Below are 17,214 nucleotides of genomic sequence, written 5' to 3'. Positions count from 1 at the left end.
CCCCTACTTCCAGCTCTCAGGAGCTGACACAGTGATCACAAGCTAGAAGCCACCCTGGGCTACACACCAAGACCCTATCTCAAACCAAAACCAGAACAAAGCAACAAGGGTGTAATTTAGTGGTAGAGTGCATGCCTATCACATACAAGGTCCTGAGTTCAAATCCCATGATGGGGGGGGGGGGCAGTAAGCAGCTATGTGGATTTGTCTGTGGGTGACTGAAGTACTGTGATCACCAACCTACAGTGAAGACTTTGAAAGAAAAAAAAACATGTTTACTTTGGACTGCGATTTTGCATAAATTTTGCAACACTAGGAAGTAAAAAAAATAAATAAATAAAAATGGTTATGAGCTCCCAAAGTGAGCATCACCAGCCTTTTACAAATTCCCAAGGGACCAGAGCCCTCAATTTCAGATCTAAAAGGAACAATGCAACGCTTACCAAAAAATTGTCTAATCTGGGTAGCAAGATGACCCCCTAAGTAAAGGTGCCTGTCACCGGGCCTGACAATCTTAACTTCAATCTCCAGAGCCCATCTATGTATGGGAGAGAGAATCAACTCCACAATGCTGTCCTTTGACACCCACGTGCTCACCAGGGCACACATGCTTACACACTCATCGTGTACACACACTAACAGTCATTTTCTTTAATTAAAAGAAATGTCTGAGTTGGGTGGTAGTGGCGCACGCCTTTAATCCCAACACTAAGAAGGCAGAGGCAGGTAGATCTCAGTGAGTTCGAGGCAAGCTTGGTCTACAGAGTGAGTTCCAGGACAGCCCGGACACAGAGAAACCCTGTCTCAAAAAACAAAACCTAAATAAACAAATAAATAAATAAATAAATGTCTGACTCAATCCTTACATCCACAGATGACAAATACAAAAACAAACAACCAAAAAAAAATAGCTCAGAGTTGTAAGAACACTCTCTCACAAACATCTAAATGTCAAAATCTAGAATTTACCTTCTGGCTCAACAGGTCTTTTACTAGAGCATGCTGCAGAATACATAATAAAACAGTCTATTAAGTTTCTGGAAGTGGCCTGGGTGGTGGCACACACCATTAATCCCAGCCCTCCAGAGGCAGAGGCAGACAGATCTCTATGAGTCCGAGAACAGCCTGGTCTACAGGGTGAGTTTAGGACGGTCAGCGGTACACAGAGAAACCCTGCCTGGAAAAACAAAAAAGAAGTTTCTGAAGTGACTACTGAAAGACACCCCCCACCCTCAAAACAAGTGTTTAAATCTGGGGGGGGGGGAGTCAAGGTTTCTGGAATTACATGACGTGCAGTCTTTCCTGAGGCGGTAAGATGCAGAAGAGGGAGGTTAACATGACTTTACAGGAAGGGGAAAAGGGATGTGGTCAGGGACCAGGATCTGCAGTAGCTTGGTTGAAAGCCTAGAAGAAAAAAAGAAAGAAAGAAAGAAAGAAAGAAAGAAAGAAAGAAAGAAAGAAAGAAAGAAAGAAAGAAAGAGGGAAGAAGGGAGGGAGAAGCCTAGAGTAAAAGTTGACATGCAGTGATTGAGTAGCAGAAGTTAGCCCGTGGATCAGGACAGGGCAGTGATCAACCAACTCAGGATCTCCTACAAAAGTGTGAGCGAGAGGTGGGTGAAAGGAGCCCACCAGAAGGCCACAGGGTGTGTGGCCGGGCCACCTTATGTACCCCCTTATGTACCCCACACTGCACTGTTGTACTGCAGGTTCACATGGAACCTCTATCTACGTAAGTGTGCAAGATTAACAAAAGCTGGTATCTTATACTCAACTTCATGTCTAGTAACTGTATCACTTTACCCTCTAATACAGCAGTTCTCAACCTGAGTGGTGACCACACAGGACTGACTATCAGATACTTACATTGGGATTCACAACAGCAGCAAAATTACAGTTATGAAGTAGCAACGAGATAATTTTATAGTTGGGGTCATCACACGAGGAACTGTATTAAAGGGTCACAGCCTTAGGAAGGCTGAGAACCACGGCTCTATCATAAACACATAGTTATCTGCCACCTAATTATCTGCCCCCATAGCTCAGTTGACCTCGCCGAATTATATTAGAGCATTTAACTCTCCATGCTTATTGAGCGAATTCTGAAACCAACATGATGGCCACTGAGGGGACAACCTGAACTGCTACCTAGAGCCTGGCTTGGGGAAGAGGGCAGAAAACCGGTTTACTGAGACTACAGCAAGGGGCAGCAGGCTCGGCTTCTTCACCTGGGTCTCCAGGCTACGGTCTTACAACTGAATCTGGGACAGCTGTGACAAACTGGGCAAGAGTCAAGGGTTTATGAATAAACAATCACTCAAAATTAATTCCAAAATCAAACACCTACTTCATTAGAAAGCTCCCGGCTAATGAAGACACACTCTCAAAAACAAGTAGATGTAGCACCCAAGTTCTATCCTCTGCTCCACAGGCCAAGACACACACAGACACACCATTAAAGTGAATTTTGACTTGGGATCAGGGCAGAGCGTCTAAGAGTTTCTTACATGGCCCTAAACATACTTCTGCCATTTCACACTACATGTTTATGTGATCCACTTCTCACCATACCTATAAAATCAAAGCATCAATCCTGCTGACCTCAAGCAGGAATTAAAGCCGAGAATGGCGGTGCACCCCTATAATCTCAGCAATGGGGGTGGGGAGGCAGAAAAACAGAGTTCAAGGTTACCCTCTGCTGTGTAGCAAACAAGAGGTTAGTCTGAGCCATATGAAAATCTGTCTCCAAACACAAAAGGGAGGGGAGACTGAGAGGGAGAGGGAAAGCAGAGGATGGGAAGGCAAAGCAAGGATCCCTTTCTCTCTCCACATTCCTTTAAAAAAAAAAAACATAGGCTTTGAGCTCCATGCCTCCTCCTTTTCTGAAAGGGTGGTAAGGTGCAGGCCCACATACTCACACACTTACCTGGCAGTCCAAAGGCAGCAAATTAGTCAGCTTTACCTGAGACTGCGTCAGCAAGGGGCTTAAAGTTTTCACTTCAGAATTTAGTTCTAGGCACGAGTATTTTCAGAAGCACAACCTAACAGACTGACCTAGCACCTACCTTGTGGCTTTGACTTCCTTCACACCATGTTCTAATGGTCTAACATACAGACACACAGAGACACACAGACACAGACACAGACACACACACACCTCCCTGGTGACTGAGCTAGGCAAGCAGCCAAACCAGTGCCATCTCATGAGAAACCATTCACCTCCTCACTTCTGCTATAACCAATTCCCCTCCCCAGTCTTTCCCAACTGGGACTCACAACCAGACTGTGGCCAGCGGCAGCGTGCTCTCTATCAACTCCCGGTGGGCAGCAGACATGCCCAAACAACAGGATTAGCCACAAGATGCTGCTGACTTCCACCCAGAGCCCCTCTGCGTATGTCCAGCCACTTTCCCTGTTGTTTGCCAATTAGTAAGTATAGAACTAAAGCCATCTCGTGAGCTGCACCAGGCAGTGAAAACAGAAATTGCATTAAGAGCACCACATGCACCTGCAGGAGCACTAACAGTGGACAGATAAGCGGGTCTCTCCAGAGCACCTTCAGTGTGTCTAAAGACACTCTCTGAGCCAGGCTACAGCACCAAGAGAAACCCATTTTCACATGAAGGCAGAAATGCAGGGATCTAAACTGTGACATAGCTGAAGAGACTTATTTTTAATTTACTTCACCCAATTAAGCTACTGCAGTTTTATTCTGCACCTTATTTTGACAAGTGAATAAATTATGTAAACTTCCATATTTACAGAATAAAATTTCAATTCACCCTAAGTGTTTCTCTAAATGTTTTCGCAGTTGCTGACTCTCTGCGGCATCCAATCCTAAATCCAGGCCCCTTCTCTCCGCTGTTCCTCACCCAGCCTTACCTCTATTTCACACTCTTCCTGTGACTAAATGAAGGACGCTTTCCATTATACGCAGAAGCTAATGCTCCTGATCAAAATGGCAGGTAAGGTCTTAACTTTCAAGCCCTCACAGTCTAAACCTGGTGTGGTAGAGTACACGTGAAATCCCAGGGGCTGGGATGCAGAGGAAGGAGAATCGGGAGTTCAAGGCCAGATATCACTAAGCACCAAATTCAAACACAGTATGACCTATGGAAGACCCTGTTTCAAAACACCAGCAAAGGAAGGAAAAAAATAAATAGACAAACAAATTCATAATCTAATAAAAGATTGGGGGGTGGGGGACATATAAAGCACAGTACTTCCGAGATCACAAAAACGCTGTGCAACTGTATGAAGCAATTGGGCAGAGTGGTGCTCAGGTCAGACAAACTCCGTAAGAGACAGTTAACATACTCGATGGATTGACAGACAGTTCTCATTCCAAGGAAAACAGAACCTACAGGGCCTTTGCCATTCCTGATTTTCACTTTCATAATTGTCAGAAGATGGACAGCAACCCCCCCCACCACGCACACACACTCAAGAGTGCAAATCACTCTGACACACCCAGGACCTACTCTCAGGGAGAGAAGTAGAATTGGTTCAAATACGAACAAGACACGCCCTATCTTAATAGCACCTTTGGAACAATCTCACTCAGGCTAGAAATGGATGTCTATATATTTGCCGAAACACATACACACACCACGTGCAATTAGTGCCCCTGGGCAGCAGCCCTAAGTGAGCTTGGAGTGGACATCCTTGACATCGATGTCTCACTCACTACAGAACCCTGGCAGGTCTGTCCTTTGTTGCTCTTATTTGATTACACTATTTTTATTTATTTACTTATTTATTGGGTTTTTTTCAAGACAAGATTTCTTTGGCTGTCCTGGAACTCCCTCTGTAGACCAGGCTGGCCTTGAACTCATCACCTGCCTCTGCCTCCCCAGTGCTGGGATTAAAGGTGTGCGCCACCACTGCCCAGCTACACTATATTATTATATAAACGAGAATTGTCTTCCTCAAATAGAATGTAAACACCATGAAACTAGGGGCTGTCTTTGTGTTGTGTTTTCTTTCGAGACAGGGTCTCACTGTGTATAACTCCACCTGCCTGGAACCTGTGATCTTTCTGCATCCAGAGTCCTGGACGTAGAAGCATGTCTATGAAGTCCTGCCGGGGACTGTCAGGATCATATCTGTACCACAGTGCTAGTCAGCAGAGGCTAGATGTATACCTGACACAACTAAGTGAATGAGCAGTCTACCGGAATCACACCACTCCTGAAGCCCTAGACTTTGACAATGAACTATGACCCCAAAAGGTGTGTTGTAGCTCAGCAATCTGGTAAAATTATCACTGTAAAGATTCGATCATCCCATGTGGCAGGTCGAAAAGTAATTAGTACAACCAATCCCAGAAACTGTTGATATAGTCCCCTTCTGAAGACCAGGAAAGAACAATTACCCATGTGGGAAAATGGATTCTTCAATGAGTCCATCTTGCTATGACTTATTTGATGCTGTGGATTTTTAAGCCCACGGATTCCATCCATTTTTTAATACTCTTCCACAAAATACAGTAGAAAATCCACTTTTCCTATCTGATTCTCCACTCCTTAAAGAAAAACACAGATCACTTTCAAGTGAAAAGTCTGGGGATCTCCTAGATGAAATCCAGGACATAAAAACGGAACTGAATGGTTCAAATCTTTGGTAATGTAACTCCGGGTCCACATTACAAATAACTTTTCCGGTGATTAATATATAAACCGCAACTTCTACGTAGAAGTTCAGAAAGAAGCTAATGAATTTGTCACGTCATGTGGGAAACCGTGGTGCTTTTGGCAATGCACAAAAACGTTTGGACCCCACCCACGTTTCGCTTTATTCGGGGGGGGGTCTGTATACTTCAACCCCATACAGCCGCGTCTGCTCTATTAAAGTAAACAAATGACAGTAAAGTTAATGCAGCTTTTCAAGATGAACGCGGAATCTCAGCGACAAGGCTGCCATCTGGACGGACACAGGTTGGAAACCGCAAGAGTTCGTTTTTCCCCGACGAGCAGAAAATAGAGAACATTTCAACAGCACTCTTAAAAGTTTCCACCGTCACACGCCCCCTTCCCGAGCCGGGGCCCCGGGGCTCCACCTAGCCGGAGGAGTAACTCTGCCAGGACTTCCGTCCTCCCGCAGGACAGAGACCCTTCCTTCCTGCCGCAGACCCCCGCCCTACCCCGCGCTCGGCCCCACGGAAACGCAGCGGCTGCAGCGTCCCGTCTCCTGGCCCAGTCCCCTGGCTTCCCGGTACCAGATCCCAGTACTCAGTTCCCGACCCTATCCACAGTCTGCAGTCCTCCGACCCAGTACCCAGCCCTCGGTCCCCATCTCCAGTCCCCAGTTTAAAATCCCCGGTTTCAGCCCCCATCCCCAGTCCCCACCCCTAATCCCCAAATCCCTAGAGCCAGCCCGCAGCCCTTATCCCAACCCCCGTCCCTAAGTCCCCAGGCCCTAGCACCCAGCCACAGTTCCCAAATCCCCGGTCCCCAGACCCCGAGTTCCCCGTCCCCAGCTCCGAGTCCCGGTCAGTCCCGGCCCCGCCTGCTGCGTCCAGCTCGCCTTTCCCGCGGCCGCTCGGCTCCGCGGCCCTCCGCTCGCTCAGGAGCAGGCCCGCGGGCGGCGCCTCGAAGGCGGGGACCCGCCGCCCGGGCCGCGCTGCCGCCGCACCTACCATGGTACAGATGGAGGCGAATTTGGAGACTGTCATTAGGATTTCCATCCGCCCGGCGCCATCTTCCTGACAGTAGCGGCGGGCGGGGGACGCGGGGAGCCGGGCCACCCGCTCGCTCCGCAGCCCGCGGCCGCACCCGGAGCCGCCGTGGACCCACGCTTCTAGCCTGCTGGGCCGCCGCTGCCGTCGTCGCCGCGGGCGCTCGGGCTTCCTCCGGCCCAGCCCCCGCCCGCCGGCCCGCCCGCCCCCGGCTCCGCCCCGGCGCACGGCGCAGCCGCCGCCTCGGGGCCCGCGCCTGCCCGGGAAGCCGCTCGCCGCACACCCCGCCCAGCGCGCTAGGGAGCTAGCACCGCGCAAGGCCCTTCCGCCCGGCCGACTTGCCGGCGTCGTGCAGCCCCGCCCACTCCGGCGCCGTCACGCCCCCCCGCCGCTTGCCACGCCCATTATGCCCCGCCCTCCCTCGAGGGACCGGGCTTCGAGGCCGACGGCTCCACCCAGTGCGCGTCGGGGGCGGGGCGAGACGGGCGCCGCGTCCCGCCTGCTGCTGGGTCCTAGCGCGGGCACGCAGCCACTGCCCTAGCTGAGTGAGCGTGTCTTGAGGGAAAAGCGCGATGCTTTTGCCTTGCGGCGTCAGTGACCTCAAGCATCCTTCCGAGCGACTGACCCACAGCTCTAAAGGACAACCAGCCCCACTGCTGAAACAGAAAACGGAGCCTACGTCTGGGAAACTGTGCATGGATGGGTTGGAAGGCAACCCCGCCAAAGCGTCCCAAGCAACTTGATGGTTTTCTGGGGTGAAATCTTCTGGGCCAAACTCCTTAAGAAAAGACTAGATAAAAAGATACGAATTTCTTAACTCTTTGAATTAATAGTAGTGGGGGGGGACGACGATGAGAGGAAGGAAGGGGAGCCAATCCTGCTTGACAGTGGGATAGCAACAGTGGGAATTTTTAAAAGGGGTGGGTGGGTGATGTCCGAAGAGAGAAGCAGCACCAGCATGTGAGGAGCACATGCGTAGTGTTAGCAGTGGATGGCCCCTTCCTGTTTTCTACCGGCAGAAAATTCATGACTTTAAAAACTGCTACATTAGAAAGCCTGTAATTTGTTTTGATTGGCGGTCTAAGGCTAGGAACCTTCTCTGCCTCCCACCTCACCCCACCCCCACCCCATCTGTGGAACTTCGGGCAAAGCTCTAAAATCGGGTAAGCCTCACTTCATACAAAGCATTCAAGAACCAAAGAATTCGAACAAAATTTAGTCAAGAAACAGATTCCTGGTACGTGAATGCTGTTTCCATAGCAATTCCATTGTAAGCGTCGGGGGAGGGGGGGACACCACTGAGTACAGCTAAATTCCTCTGGCTGCTGCCTCTTCTCCAGGTGCCTACCTGTATAGAGCCCGGGTCTCCCTCTTTACTGTAGATACCATGCCAGGATCTTGGACTCCGGTTTACGCCAGTCAAGTCTATGCAGTGTTTGTCTGCTTACTTGGCTCTCTGGTCTCCATGGAGTATAGAGCACGGGCCTACACCCTCTATGTTTTAAAGGTCAGGGTGGGGGCTGGACATATGGCTTAGTTGGCAACGAGTTTGTGTAGTGTGTAGGCGGTCCTGGGTTCCATCCCAGCGCTTCATAAACCCTGATATGGTAAGGTCATCCTCAGCTATGTAGTGAGTTCAAGCAAGGCCTTCCTGGACCACTTGAGTCCTTGTCTCAAAAAATAAATGATCAGTTGCTGATAGTGGCACACACCTGTAATAGCCGCCCCCCCCACCCCCAGCGCGAAAGACAGAGAAAAGCGGATCTCTGTGAGTTCAAGGCCAGCCTGGTCTACATAGCAAGTCTACAGACCAACCAGAACTACATAGGGAGACCCAGCGTCAAAAATATAAAGAAGAATAAATAATACACGTATGAAATTGTCAAAAACGAATTAGTAAAACATCAACAATTAATTAAAATGGTAAGCAAATGAAATCCTCAAGCTTAGTTTGCCACTTCAGAATCCCCGGCATATGCCAGGTGGTCTGTTGGGTGCATTTTCTTTTTTAAGACTTAATTTATTTCTATTTGATATGTATGAGCGGCTTGCGTGCCCATATGCATGCAATACCCATGGAGGCTAGAAGAAGGCGTCAGATCCCATAGAACTGGAGTTACGGGTGGTTGTGAGTCACCACGTGGGTGCTGGGTACAGAAACTGCTCTTACACAGGCTCGGTCTCTGCAGTCTGTGGTCCCCCCATCTCTACCTCTAGACAGTTGAATGAATCAGCCTCCTTAGTTGCATTTATTAATATGGTCTGAGTGTACAGCTGCTAGTAGGTATCAATCAAAATAGTGGTAGTCTTAAATCAGTGTGGGGAATGGGACCCAAGACCTTCTTAAGCCTAGGCAGATGTTATACCGCTGAGTTACACCTCCGGTGCAATGACTTTTCAAGGCTTCCTTCTAATCCAGCAAATAACGTTATCTATACTATGGGCGTAGGTCTTATATAGGCTCAAAATGACATAAAACCTGTAGGTCTGAAATCATGTCAGTATTTAAATTCAGATTTAAAGAAAGGGGCAGGGAGAGTAAGGTGTGGATCAGTGGTAGAGCATATACTTAGCAAGGTCAAGACTGACACAGGTCAGTCCCCAGTGTCAAAATTAGGGATGTAACTTAACTAAAAGAAGAGGGTTATCAGCCTCTACTTAAAACTGAAACATGGTTTTGTTCATTTTATATATATTAAGATTATATCAGGTGTCTGTCACAGACACTAGGGTAAGGGCTCCTTGGCTGAGTCCCGGTGTTTGGCAGGCATTGCTTCCTCATCCCTGAAGGTCCTTCCCTGCGCTCAGAAACAATCCACACCCCACCACCCTCACCACACGCACATCTCACCCCGCACCCCTCCTTACACCTCACTTCCACTCCAGTCATGCCGAGCAAAATACAGAAGCATCTGGCTGCAAAGTGCTATCCGGATGAGAGCAGTGACTTCACAACAGGGTCCAGGACGCATCGTCTAGTACTTCCATGGGTGACACTACATCTTCGGCCAGATGTTTCTGATGGCTGAGTTCACCACCACAGTGAGTAGTGAAGATGTCCCAGTCAACAAGGTGGTGCTAGAGCTGTGTGCCTGTATCCTGGTGGTCACCCTGGGAGCTCGCCTGCTTCTGCCGTTCCCCGCTTCTCCATCCACAGCAGTCTGCTGTGGCCACCCCGCTGCAGAAAGCCTTGTCACATCCAGCGGCTGCCTTCCTGGGAATTCTAGAACTGTGTTTCCCTATTCTCCAACCTGTCCCTCATCTTCCTCATGCCCTCTGGATATTCATCCTTGGAGTCTGAGGACTTTGCTGGCTCCAGAAAGATGTCCCGAGCCAGGTCTGATGGCAGTGGTGTTGGTGCTCCTCGTTGCTCTTTATCAGCCACAGTGGAAAACAAGGCCAGCAGCAAATCACCCCGTGACTTCTGGGGGACACGTCCTCCGCTGCCTCTACTCCCACATCTCCTTCCTTGAGGTCCTGCTGCTCGTGGTGTATACCCCATAGGTCTCACCTGCACACTCAGGAGCACTGGGAAAGTGCTGGTCAGGCCTCAGCTGTTAGGACAGCTGCACTGCTCTGCCTTTGAAAAGGCGGTTCTGACCCTGAAGATCTACAGTCCTTCCCGCTGCCAACTGCCTTCAACACAGGGCTGCTGCCTCACAGACAGGCCATGGTTCTGCAGACATAGAGGGTCCTGCTGGAGACCCAGCAGAAGGCCCAGCAACAGAACCTGAGCTACCCCTCCAGTCATGCTATGCTTGCTGGCACTCTCTGCAGCTGTGGTCATCCATACCAGGAACTGCTCATCAGTGAGTGTATGTAGGTGCCTCCTTGGGTGAGGTATCTTCCGGTTGGTCTCCCCCCCCCACACACACACACCAGGTTTCTCCTACAGATCTCCACTCTTGTGGAGCCAGATGGCATGATTCAGACCATTAGGAAGTGTGTCTATTTCCTGATCCAAGGAACTCAGCCATTCTGTCCTCTCTGGAACCGAACAGGAGGCCTCTGCTTAGTTTAATCTGCTGGATGACCTGGAAGTTGTGTAAGTTGTATGTGTGTGTGTGTGTGTGTGTGTGTGTGTGTGTGTGTATGTATGTATGTATGTATGTATGTATGTTCTCGCGCATGCGCAATAGTTTCTTCTTTTTCTACCATATGGATTCAGGGTCGGGGGTTGAACTCTAAACTCCAGTCATTAATCTTGGAAGTAAGTGTCCTTACCTGCTAAAGCCATCTCACTGCCCCTGCCAGGTGGCGTGGGATATTTCAACTAGGTAGGTTTCTCTAACTGGGCAGCCTTCCATGACCTCACCACACAGACTGGTGAAGACCCTCATGATTGTCAGGAAGACAGAGCTGATCCAAGCCTTTGGACTGGACAGACTGCTACAGTCTAACTGCATACCTCCAAGCATGTGTTCATGCATACACACACACACACACACACACACACACACCTCCATTCATCTCCCAACCCTAGCAGCTAGAAAGAACTAGTAAACAGTGAGCTCCATCAGAGGCGTCTGGAGAGAGGACTGGACCCTGCCATTTGCCACGTAGGCCTAAATGTGAGCCAAGGGTGGCTGGAGCTCAGGATCTGGAATTTTTGATAACGTGTGGCAAAGGTCAGCCCATTTTGCTTATCAGACTTACCTAAGCTTGGGAAGGAGCTGGGTGATTGGATCTGGCTCCTGATTTACAGGTCTGTCAATGCTGTCCTGGGCCATGCCTGAAGCCATGTTTGCTGATTTGGTGTGCAAGAAGGTAGAGCGTGAATGAGAGAGATTGGCTAGCAGCAAGCTCAAGAGTCAAGTTGTGTCCCCTGCCTCTGGGCCAGCAGATCCTCAGCACTGGAGGGGCTTTGGGCCACTAAAGACACTTGATGCATGGAGAAAGAGAAGGTAAGGGAGGAACCAGGTTTTACCTATTAGTAATAAAGTGGTTCCGAGTTATGCTTTGGGATGTGTATGTGTGTGTGTGTGTGTGTGTGTGTGTGTATACACACACATATATATGATTATATATATAATTGATACATACACATACATATATTAATAAGAAGAAAAATCGTCATCCCACAGAAAGGTCAGGCTTTGTTGAAAGAGACATTGGTTTATGAAAAATGAACTCAGAGAATGAAGAACAATGCTGTCAGCTCCACGCGGGTATGTGTAGCTCTTCCGCAAGAGGCACGAGCTGAGGCGGCTTCTCCATCTGGAACATGGAATGGTGAGGGGAAGCTTGAGGTGTCCCAGCAAAGGGGAAACTGCATGCTGGGATGCTGGACGAAGTCATGGGGACTGTCGGCAGCTGTCACAGGGTATGCTGCCGAGTAACTTGCGGACGATACAAATATCAAAGGGACAGTCTGGCCCTCGGTGATGCCAGCTCAAACAACAGTTTCTGGGACTGCCACTGTCATTATCCACCAGGGGTAAGTGGAGGCACTTGCCTATCCTAAAACCTGCAGCAAGTTCCAGGCCAACCATGCTACCTAGTGAGGTGATGTCTTTAAAAAAAAAAAAAGCTGGGCGGTGGTGGCACACACCTTTAATCCCAGCACTTTGGAGGCAGAGGCAGGCGGATCTCTGTGAGTTCGAGACCAGCCTGGTCTACAAGAGCTAGTTCCAGGACAGGCTCCAAAACCACAGAGAAACCCTGTCTCGAAAAACCAAAAAAAAAAAAACCAAATTTCTCTTTGTTTTTCATGATATCGTTGGAATCTTAGTGTTGCAGTTCATCAAAATTAAACATGGCAAAGAATTTAGAGAAGAAATCAAACTAACAGGCCTATCACAACACAGAAAATGGTGTCAAAAGCCAAGCAGACAGCTACAGCATCAATCGTTGGGGTGATCTGGGGGCAGCAGTGCTTGGATTTCTCTCATCTACAGCCTCTCCCAACCCCCCTGAGAAATATCTGTGACCTGGGCAATATCAGTATATAAAACAGCCTCCACACATTAGCCAGAGTGGGCGGGGTTTAAAAAACTGCACAGCTGTGGGAGCCCTTGGGAGGCAGACGCAGGAGGGTCTGTGAGTTCGGCAACATAGTAAGGACCTATCTCAAAAAGAAACAAAAAATCATTCAGCCAGGAGGTGATGGCACTTGCCTTTACTCCCAGCACTCAGGAGGAGAGGCAGGTGGATGTCTATGAGTTCAAGATGAGTCTAGTGTACAGAGTGCAAAGAGAGAGAGGGAGAGAGAGAGGGAGGGAGGGAGGGAGAGAGAGAGAGAGAGAGAGAGAGAGAGAGAGAGAGAGAGAGAGAGAGAGAGAGACTCAAAACTGTGCCATCCAGTTGAAGAGACATGTTTCAGGGGCAGTATAGAATGCTGGGAGTTTTCTGAAAAATTCAGGCAACATCCTCATTTGAGACAGATTGGACAAGTGCCAATCGTGGTTTCTAGCATGATGGGACTCACTGGAAACATAACTCTCCTTTGTAAGTCATCCACTGAGCACACATAGGCAGCAGCATCCCCCTTACTTTTTTCTTTCCCCCATTCTTTTGCTTTGTTTTACAATAATTTATTTGTATTTTATGTACACTGGTCTTTTGCCTGTATATCTGTCTGTCAGATCACCTGGAACAGGAGTTACAGACGCTTGTGAGCTGCCATGTAGGTCCTGGGAATTGAACCTGGGTCCTCTGGAAGAGCAGTCAGTGCTCTAACCACTGAGTCATCTCTCCAATGCTCCCCCTTCTTCTTCAATGTCTTTCCACTTCCCCCACTGTGATCCTTCCCTTTCCTATCTTCCCACCCTTCCCTCATAGGGCCCTTGTCTCACCCACTGGTCTCACCATTTTTTCCCCTTAGATCCCAACAAGTTTCAGAGAGCCTCTGAGTGTCCTCACTCACCATTCCTCCTCTCTAGAACTCTCCCCCTCCTCTGCTTTGTAGCACAGGAGACTTTCCTCATCAGATCTCAACCTACATGTCAAATTTGTCAATTGGTATTTTTATTCGCAGCAACTAAGAGAGAATAGTACATGTTCAGTAAATAGTTGTTACTGAGTGAATCAAAACTGATATAAATGCATGTCCAACTCCACAGCAGATAAAGATTAAATTCTGAGGCCGGGCGGTGGTGGCGCATGCCTCTAATCCCAGCACTCAGGAGGCAGAGGCAGGCGGATCTCTCTGAGTTCGAGACCAGCTGGTCTACAGAGCCAGTTCCAGGACAGCCAGAACTGTTATACAGAGAAACCCTAAACTCTGGACTCAAGATGTTGCCTAATGTATCCCAGTTGCCTAGCATGAAGTAGGCCCTGGGTTCAATCCCCACTACTGAGGGGAAATAAGATAATTTGGATATATAAAGGCATTTGCTTCTCCAGCCAGCACAATAAACGTGAAACTTCCTCTGGCCCTGGTGATATCCTGCTGACCTCTCTGTGTTCTTCGGGCTTCTGTTTCTCCATTTCTTCCTCATTTTGCTCAACTCAAATAACTCTGGAAATACAAAATCCCCCGAGTGGGAGGAAGCCTCAAGCACAGCTGTTTAGCTTCCGGAACCCAAACTCTCCCTCGGTGCAGCTCACCTCTCTTCCTCCACAGGCTGATTTTCTTCTATCTGCTGAGACACAGTTGAACTGCATCTTAGGATGCCATGCAGACTTTGGGCTCTGACTTGACACGTCGCCACTGTCCCGTCCACATTCAGATTTTTACATCGACACCCACCAGCCTTCCTTCCCCATGACCTTCAGCAGCCCACGGAAGATGCCTGCTGAGTGGCAGTGTTCCCCTGGGAGAATTCCAAAAATGTTCAAGCAGGGTCCTCAGGGGTAACGGACAGCTGTCCCTTCCACTTCTTTCTATGAAAAAAAAAGTCCATGATTATAATAGCAAGACACAGCAATGTCAAAAAAAAAACAGCCAGAAATATTTTTAGAATAAAGAAATTTCTGGTGGTCCAATGATATAGATGTGAATAATTTGCATTGATATGAATCTTGGTTTACTGATATTAATTTAAGGTCAATTTTGTTATATGTATATGTATTTCTGATATTGATTAAGGTATTGTGATTGCGTAGTTCATGTAAAAATGTAATGTATATAGGTTGTTAATAGATAATCAATAATAGTCAAGTTTGCAGTCATGCAAACTAGATGTACATAGATATATTTTAGATAGGCATTCTTCATATCTTTCAAAGATTATAGAATATGGCATTTTAAATGTTTTAATAACTTAGGGCTTTTCATGACAATGAGACATGTTTGCTCCTGGCAGTACCAATCTACTTCAAGAGGAAGATGGGCATCGAAGAGGATCCTTATGGAGTTTGATAGCCATTTGAGCAAGAAACTCCTCTTGCCTGGACTGTTGCATAAACTGGACACAGAGAACCCGCAGAGAGAGGACTAATGAACTTACCTAAAGGTGAGATGATCTTTCGGGGTTCCTGATTCATGAAAGAGTCTGCGAGACATTCTGCAGGACACAGCAGATAGTGACTGAACTGCCTTTGAAATTTCCTGCTTCATTGAAATGTCTGCTGGAAACTATGGGCCTGTAGGCTGAAGATGGATGCCCCAATGGTACAGAGGAACTTTGGGTGACTGTCCAGGCAGCAAAATGTGTCTGTCATTTCTAGAGTTTTGAAAGTTGCTTATTTCTTGTTTACTTAGGTAATATTATATCCTTCTGGAGTCTTTGATGGAGTTGAAGAATAGATAAATAGTTATAGTTGTTTTCCTTTGTTATGATAAAAGATAAAATAGATGTAAATATTGTAACTGTAATTCTTGCTTGATAACTGTTTTGTTATATGTAATTTTGCTATGCTAAAGTGAAAGCCTTTCCTTTTTGTTTAAACAGAAAAAGGGGAAATGATGTGGGAAGGTCTTTGGTTAATCAATAAACTGCTTGGCCTCATAGGTTAGAACATAGGTGGGTGGAGTAAACAGAACAGAATGCTGGGAGGAAGAGGAAGTGAGGTAAGACGCCATTTCCTCTCCTCTCTGGGGCAGATGCGATGAAACTCCGACCCAGGGTGGACATAGGCTAGAATCTTCCCGGTAAGCGCACCTCAGTGCTACACACATTAATAGAAATAGGCCAGGCAGTGTTTAAATGAATACAGTTTGTGTGTTGTTATTTTGGGGTATAAGCTAGCCAGGCAGCCGGAAGCTGGGCGGCAGGAATGCAGCCCGCAGCTCCCTCAACACTCCAAAGATGGCCAAATTGATAAAGGTATTTGCTGTGCAAGCACAAGGACCTGAGTTCGATCCTAGCGCTTGCACTAGAGCAAGGCACAAGCATGTATAACTGCAACCCCAGAAGTGAGAAGGTGGGAACAGGAAGGTCCCTGGGGCTTGTTTGTCATCCAAACCAGTGAGCTCCAGGCTCAGTGAGAGACCCTACCTCAAAAGATAAGGTGTAGCGCTGTGTCCAGCAGAGCTCCCGGGATGGACCTAACAGGGGCGGTGAGGGAATGAAGAAAAGACAGACACACACGGAAACAGAAAACGGGGATTGGGAGGCCCAGACTTGGCTAGAGAAACCTTGGCCTCCAGAAAGCTCAGTTTAAAGTTGAACACAGAGGCGGGATTATGCATTCAGCTGAAAAAGGAGGCAGCTTGTTACATGCAGGTAACAAGGAGACAGGTTTACAGGTTACAGGTGGGTCAAGTGAACAGGTTTAGCTAGTCTAGATTGGAGCAGTCTCTAGAGGAAAGCGGTCTCTAGAGAGAAGCAGTCTTCAGGCTGTAAACTTCTGTGACGTAGAAAGTAACTATGGACTTTTCTTCTTTCTTTCTTCCTTCCTTCCTTTCTTTCTTTCTTTCTTTCTTTCTTTTCTTTTCTTTTTGAGCACACTGTCAATATCTCAGGACAAGAGGGAAGACTTTGCCAGTGTTTCTCTGGGTCTCCTGGATAGGACTGTACCCATCTCAACAACACCCGTTTACTCAGGACCTCACACTCAGGGCCTCCTCAGCTGCCCGCAGTGTAGACTGATGGAGATAGCAGACATCAGCCTCTGGCCTACACACGCACACACACACACACACACACACACACACACATGTTGTATACTCACACAAACGTGTCTAGGGGAGAGAGGGAGAGAGAGAGAGAGAGAGAGAGAGAGAGAGAGAGAGAGAGAGAGAGAGAGAGAGAGAGAGAGCACTGTTAGATAGTCAGTTGTGCAATGATTTTATGAATGGAGGAACTGGAAGTGAGAGAACTGGAAGACAATACTGAAATCATTTTTACCATATATTTCTCTTATAGAGCAGTCAGAGCCCATAAAAGGGGAAGTAGAACCCTTAAAGAGTCCTAAAAAGGCAATGTCAGAGTTCAAGTGTGTGTGTACCCAGGCAGAGGCAACAGGTTCTCACTACCTGCCATGAGGAAGACATTATCGTGGAAATGAACCCAGAAATTTCTCTGTGATTATGTTTTGTTTTGTTTGTTTTGGGTTTTTGCTTGTTTGGTTGGTTTGGTTTGGTTTGGTTTTTTGAGATAGGGTTTCCTTGGGTAGCCCTAGCTGTCCTGGAACTCAGTCTATAGACCAGGCTGGCT

The 17,214-nt window shown here is 47.9% G+C and overlaps 1 protein-coding gene across 1 annotated transcript in view; it reads right to left on the bottom strand.

Moving 5' to 3' along the window:
- Positions 1-7,011, bottom strand: part of Usp12 (ubiquitin specific peptidase 12) — a 51,276-nt gene extending 44,265 nt beyond the window's left edge. The window contains exon 1 of the mRNA XM_075972151.1: positions 6,635-7,011. Within this exon, the coding sequence (XP_075828266.1) occupies positions 6,635-6,682 (48 nt within the window). The 5' untranslated portion in view covers positions 6,683-7,011. The remainder of the gene's footprint in view (positions 1-6,634) is intronic.
- Between the last annotated feature and the right edge of the window lie 10,203 nt (positions 7,012-17,214).

This window comes from Microtus pennsylvanicus, chromosome 1 (assembly GCF_037038515.1).
Source record: "Microtus pennsylvanicus isolate mMicPen1 chromosome 1, mMicPen1.hap1, whole genome shotgun sequence".
Lineage (NCBI taxonomy): Eukaryota > Metazoa > Chordata > Mammalia > Rodentia > Cricetidae > Microtus > Microtus pennsylvanicus.
This window is presented reverse-complemented; position numbering and strand designations above follow the sequence as displayed.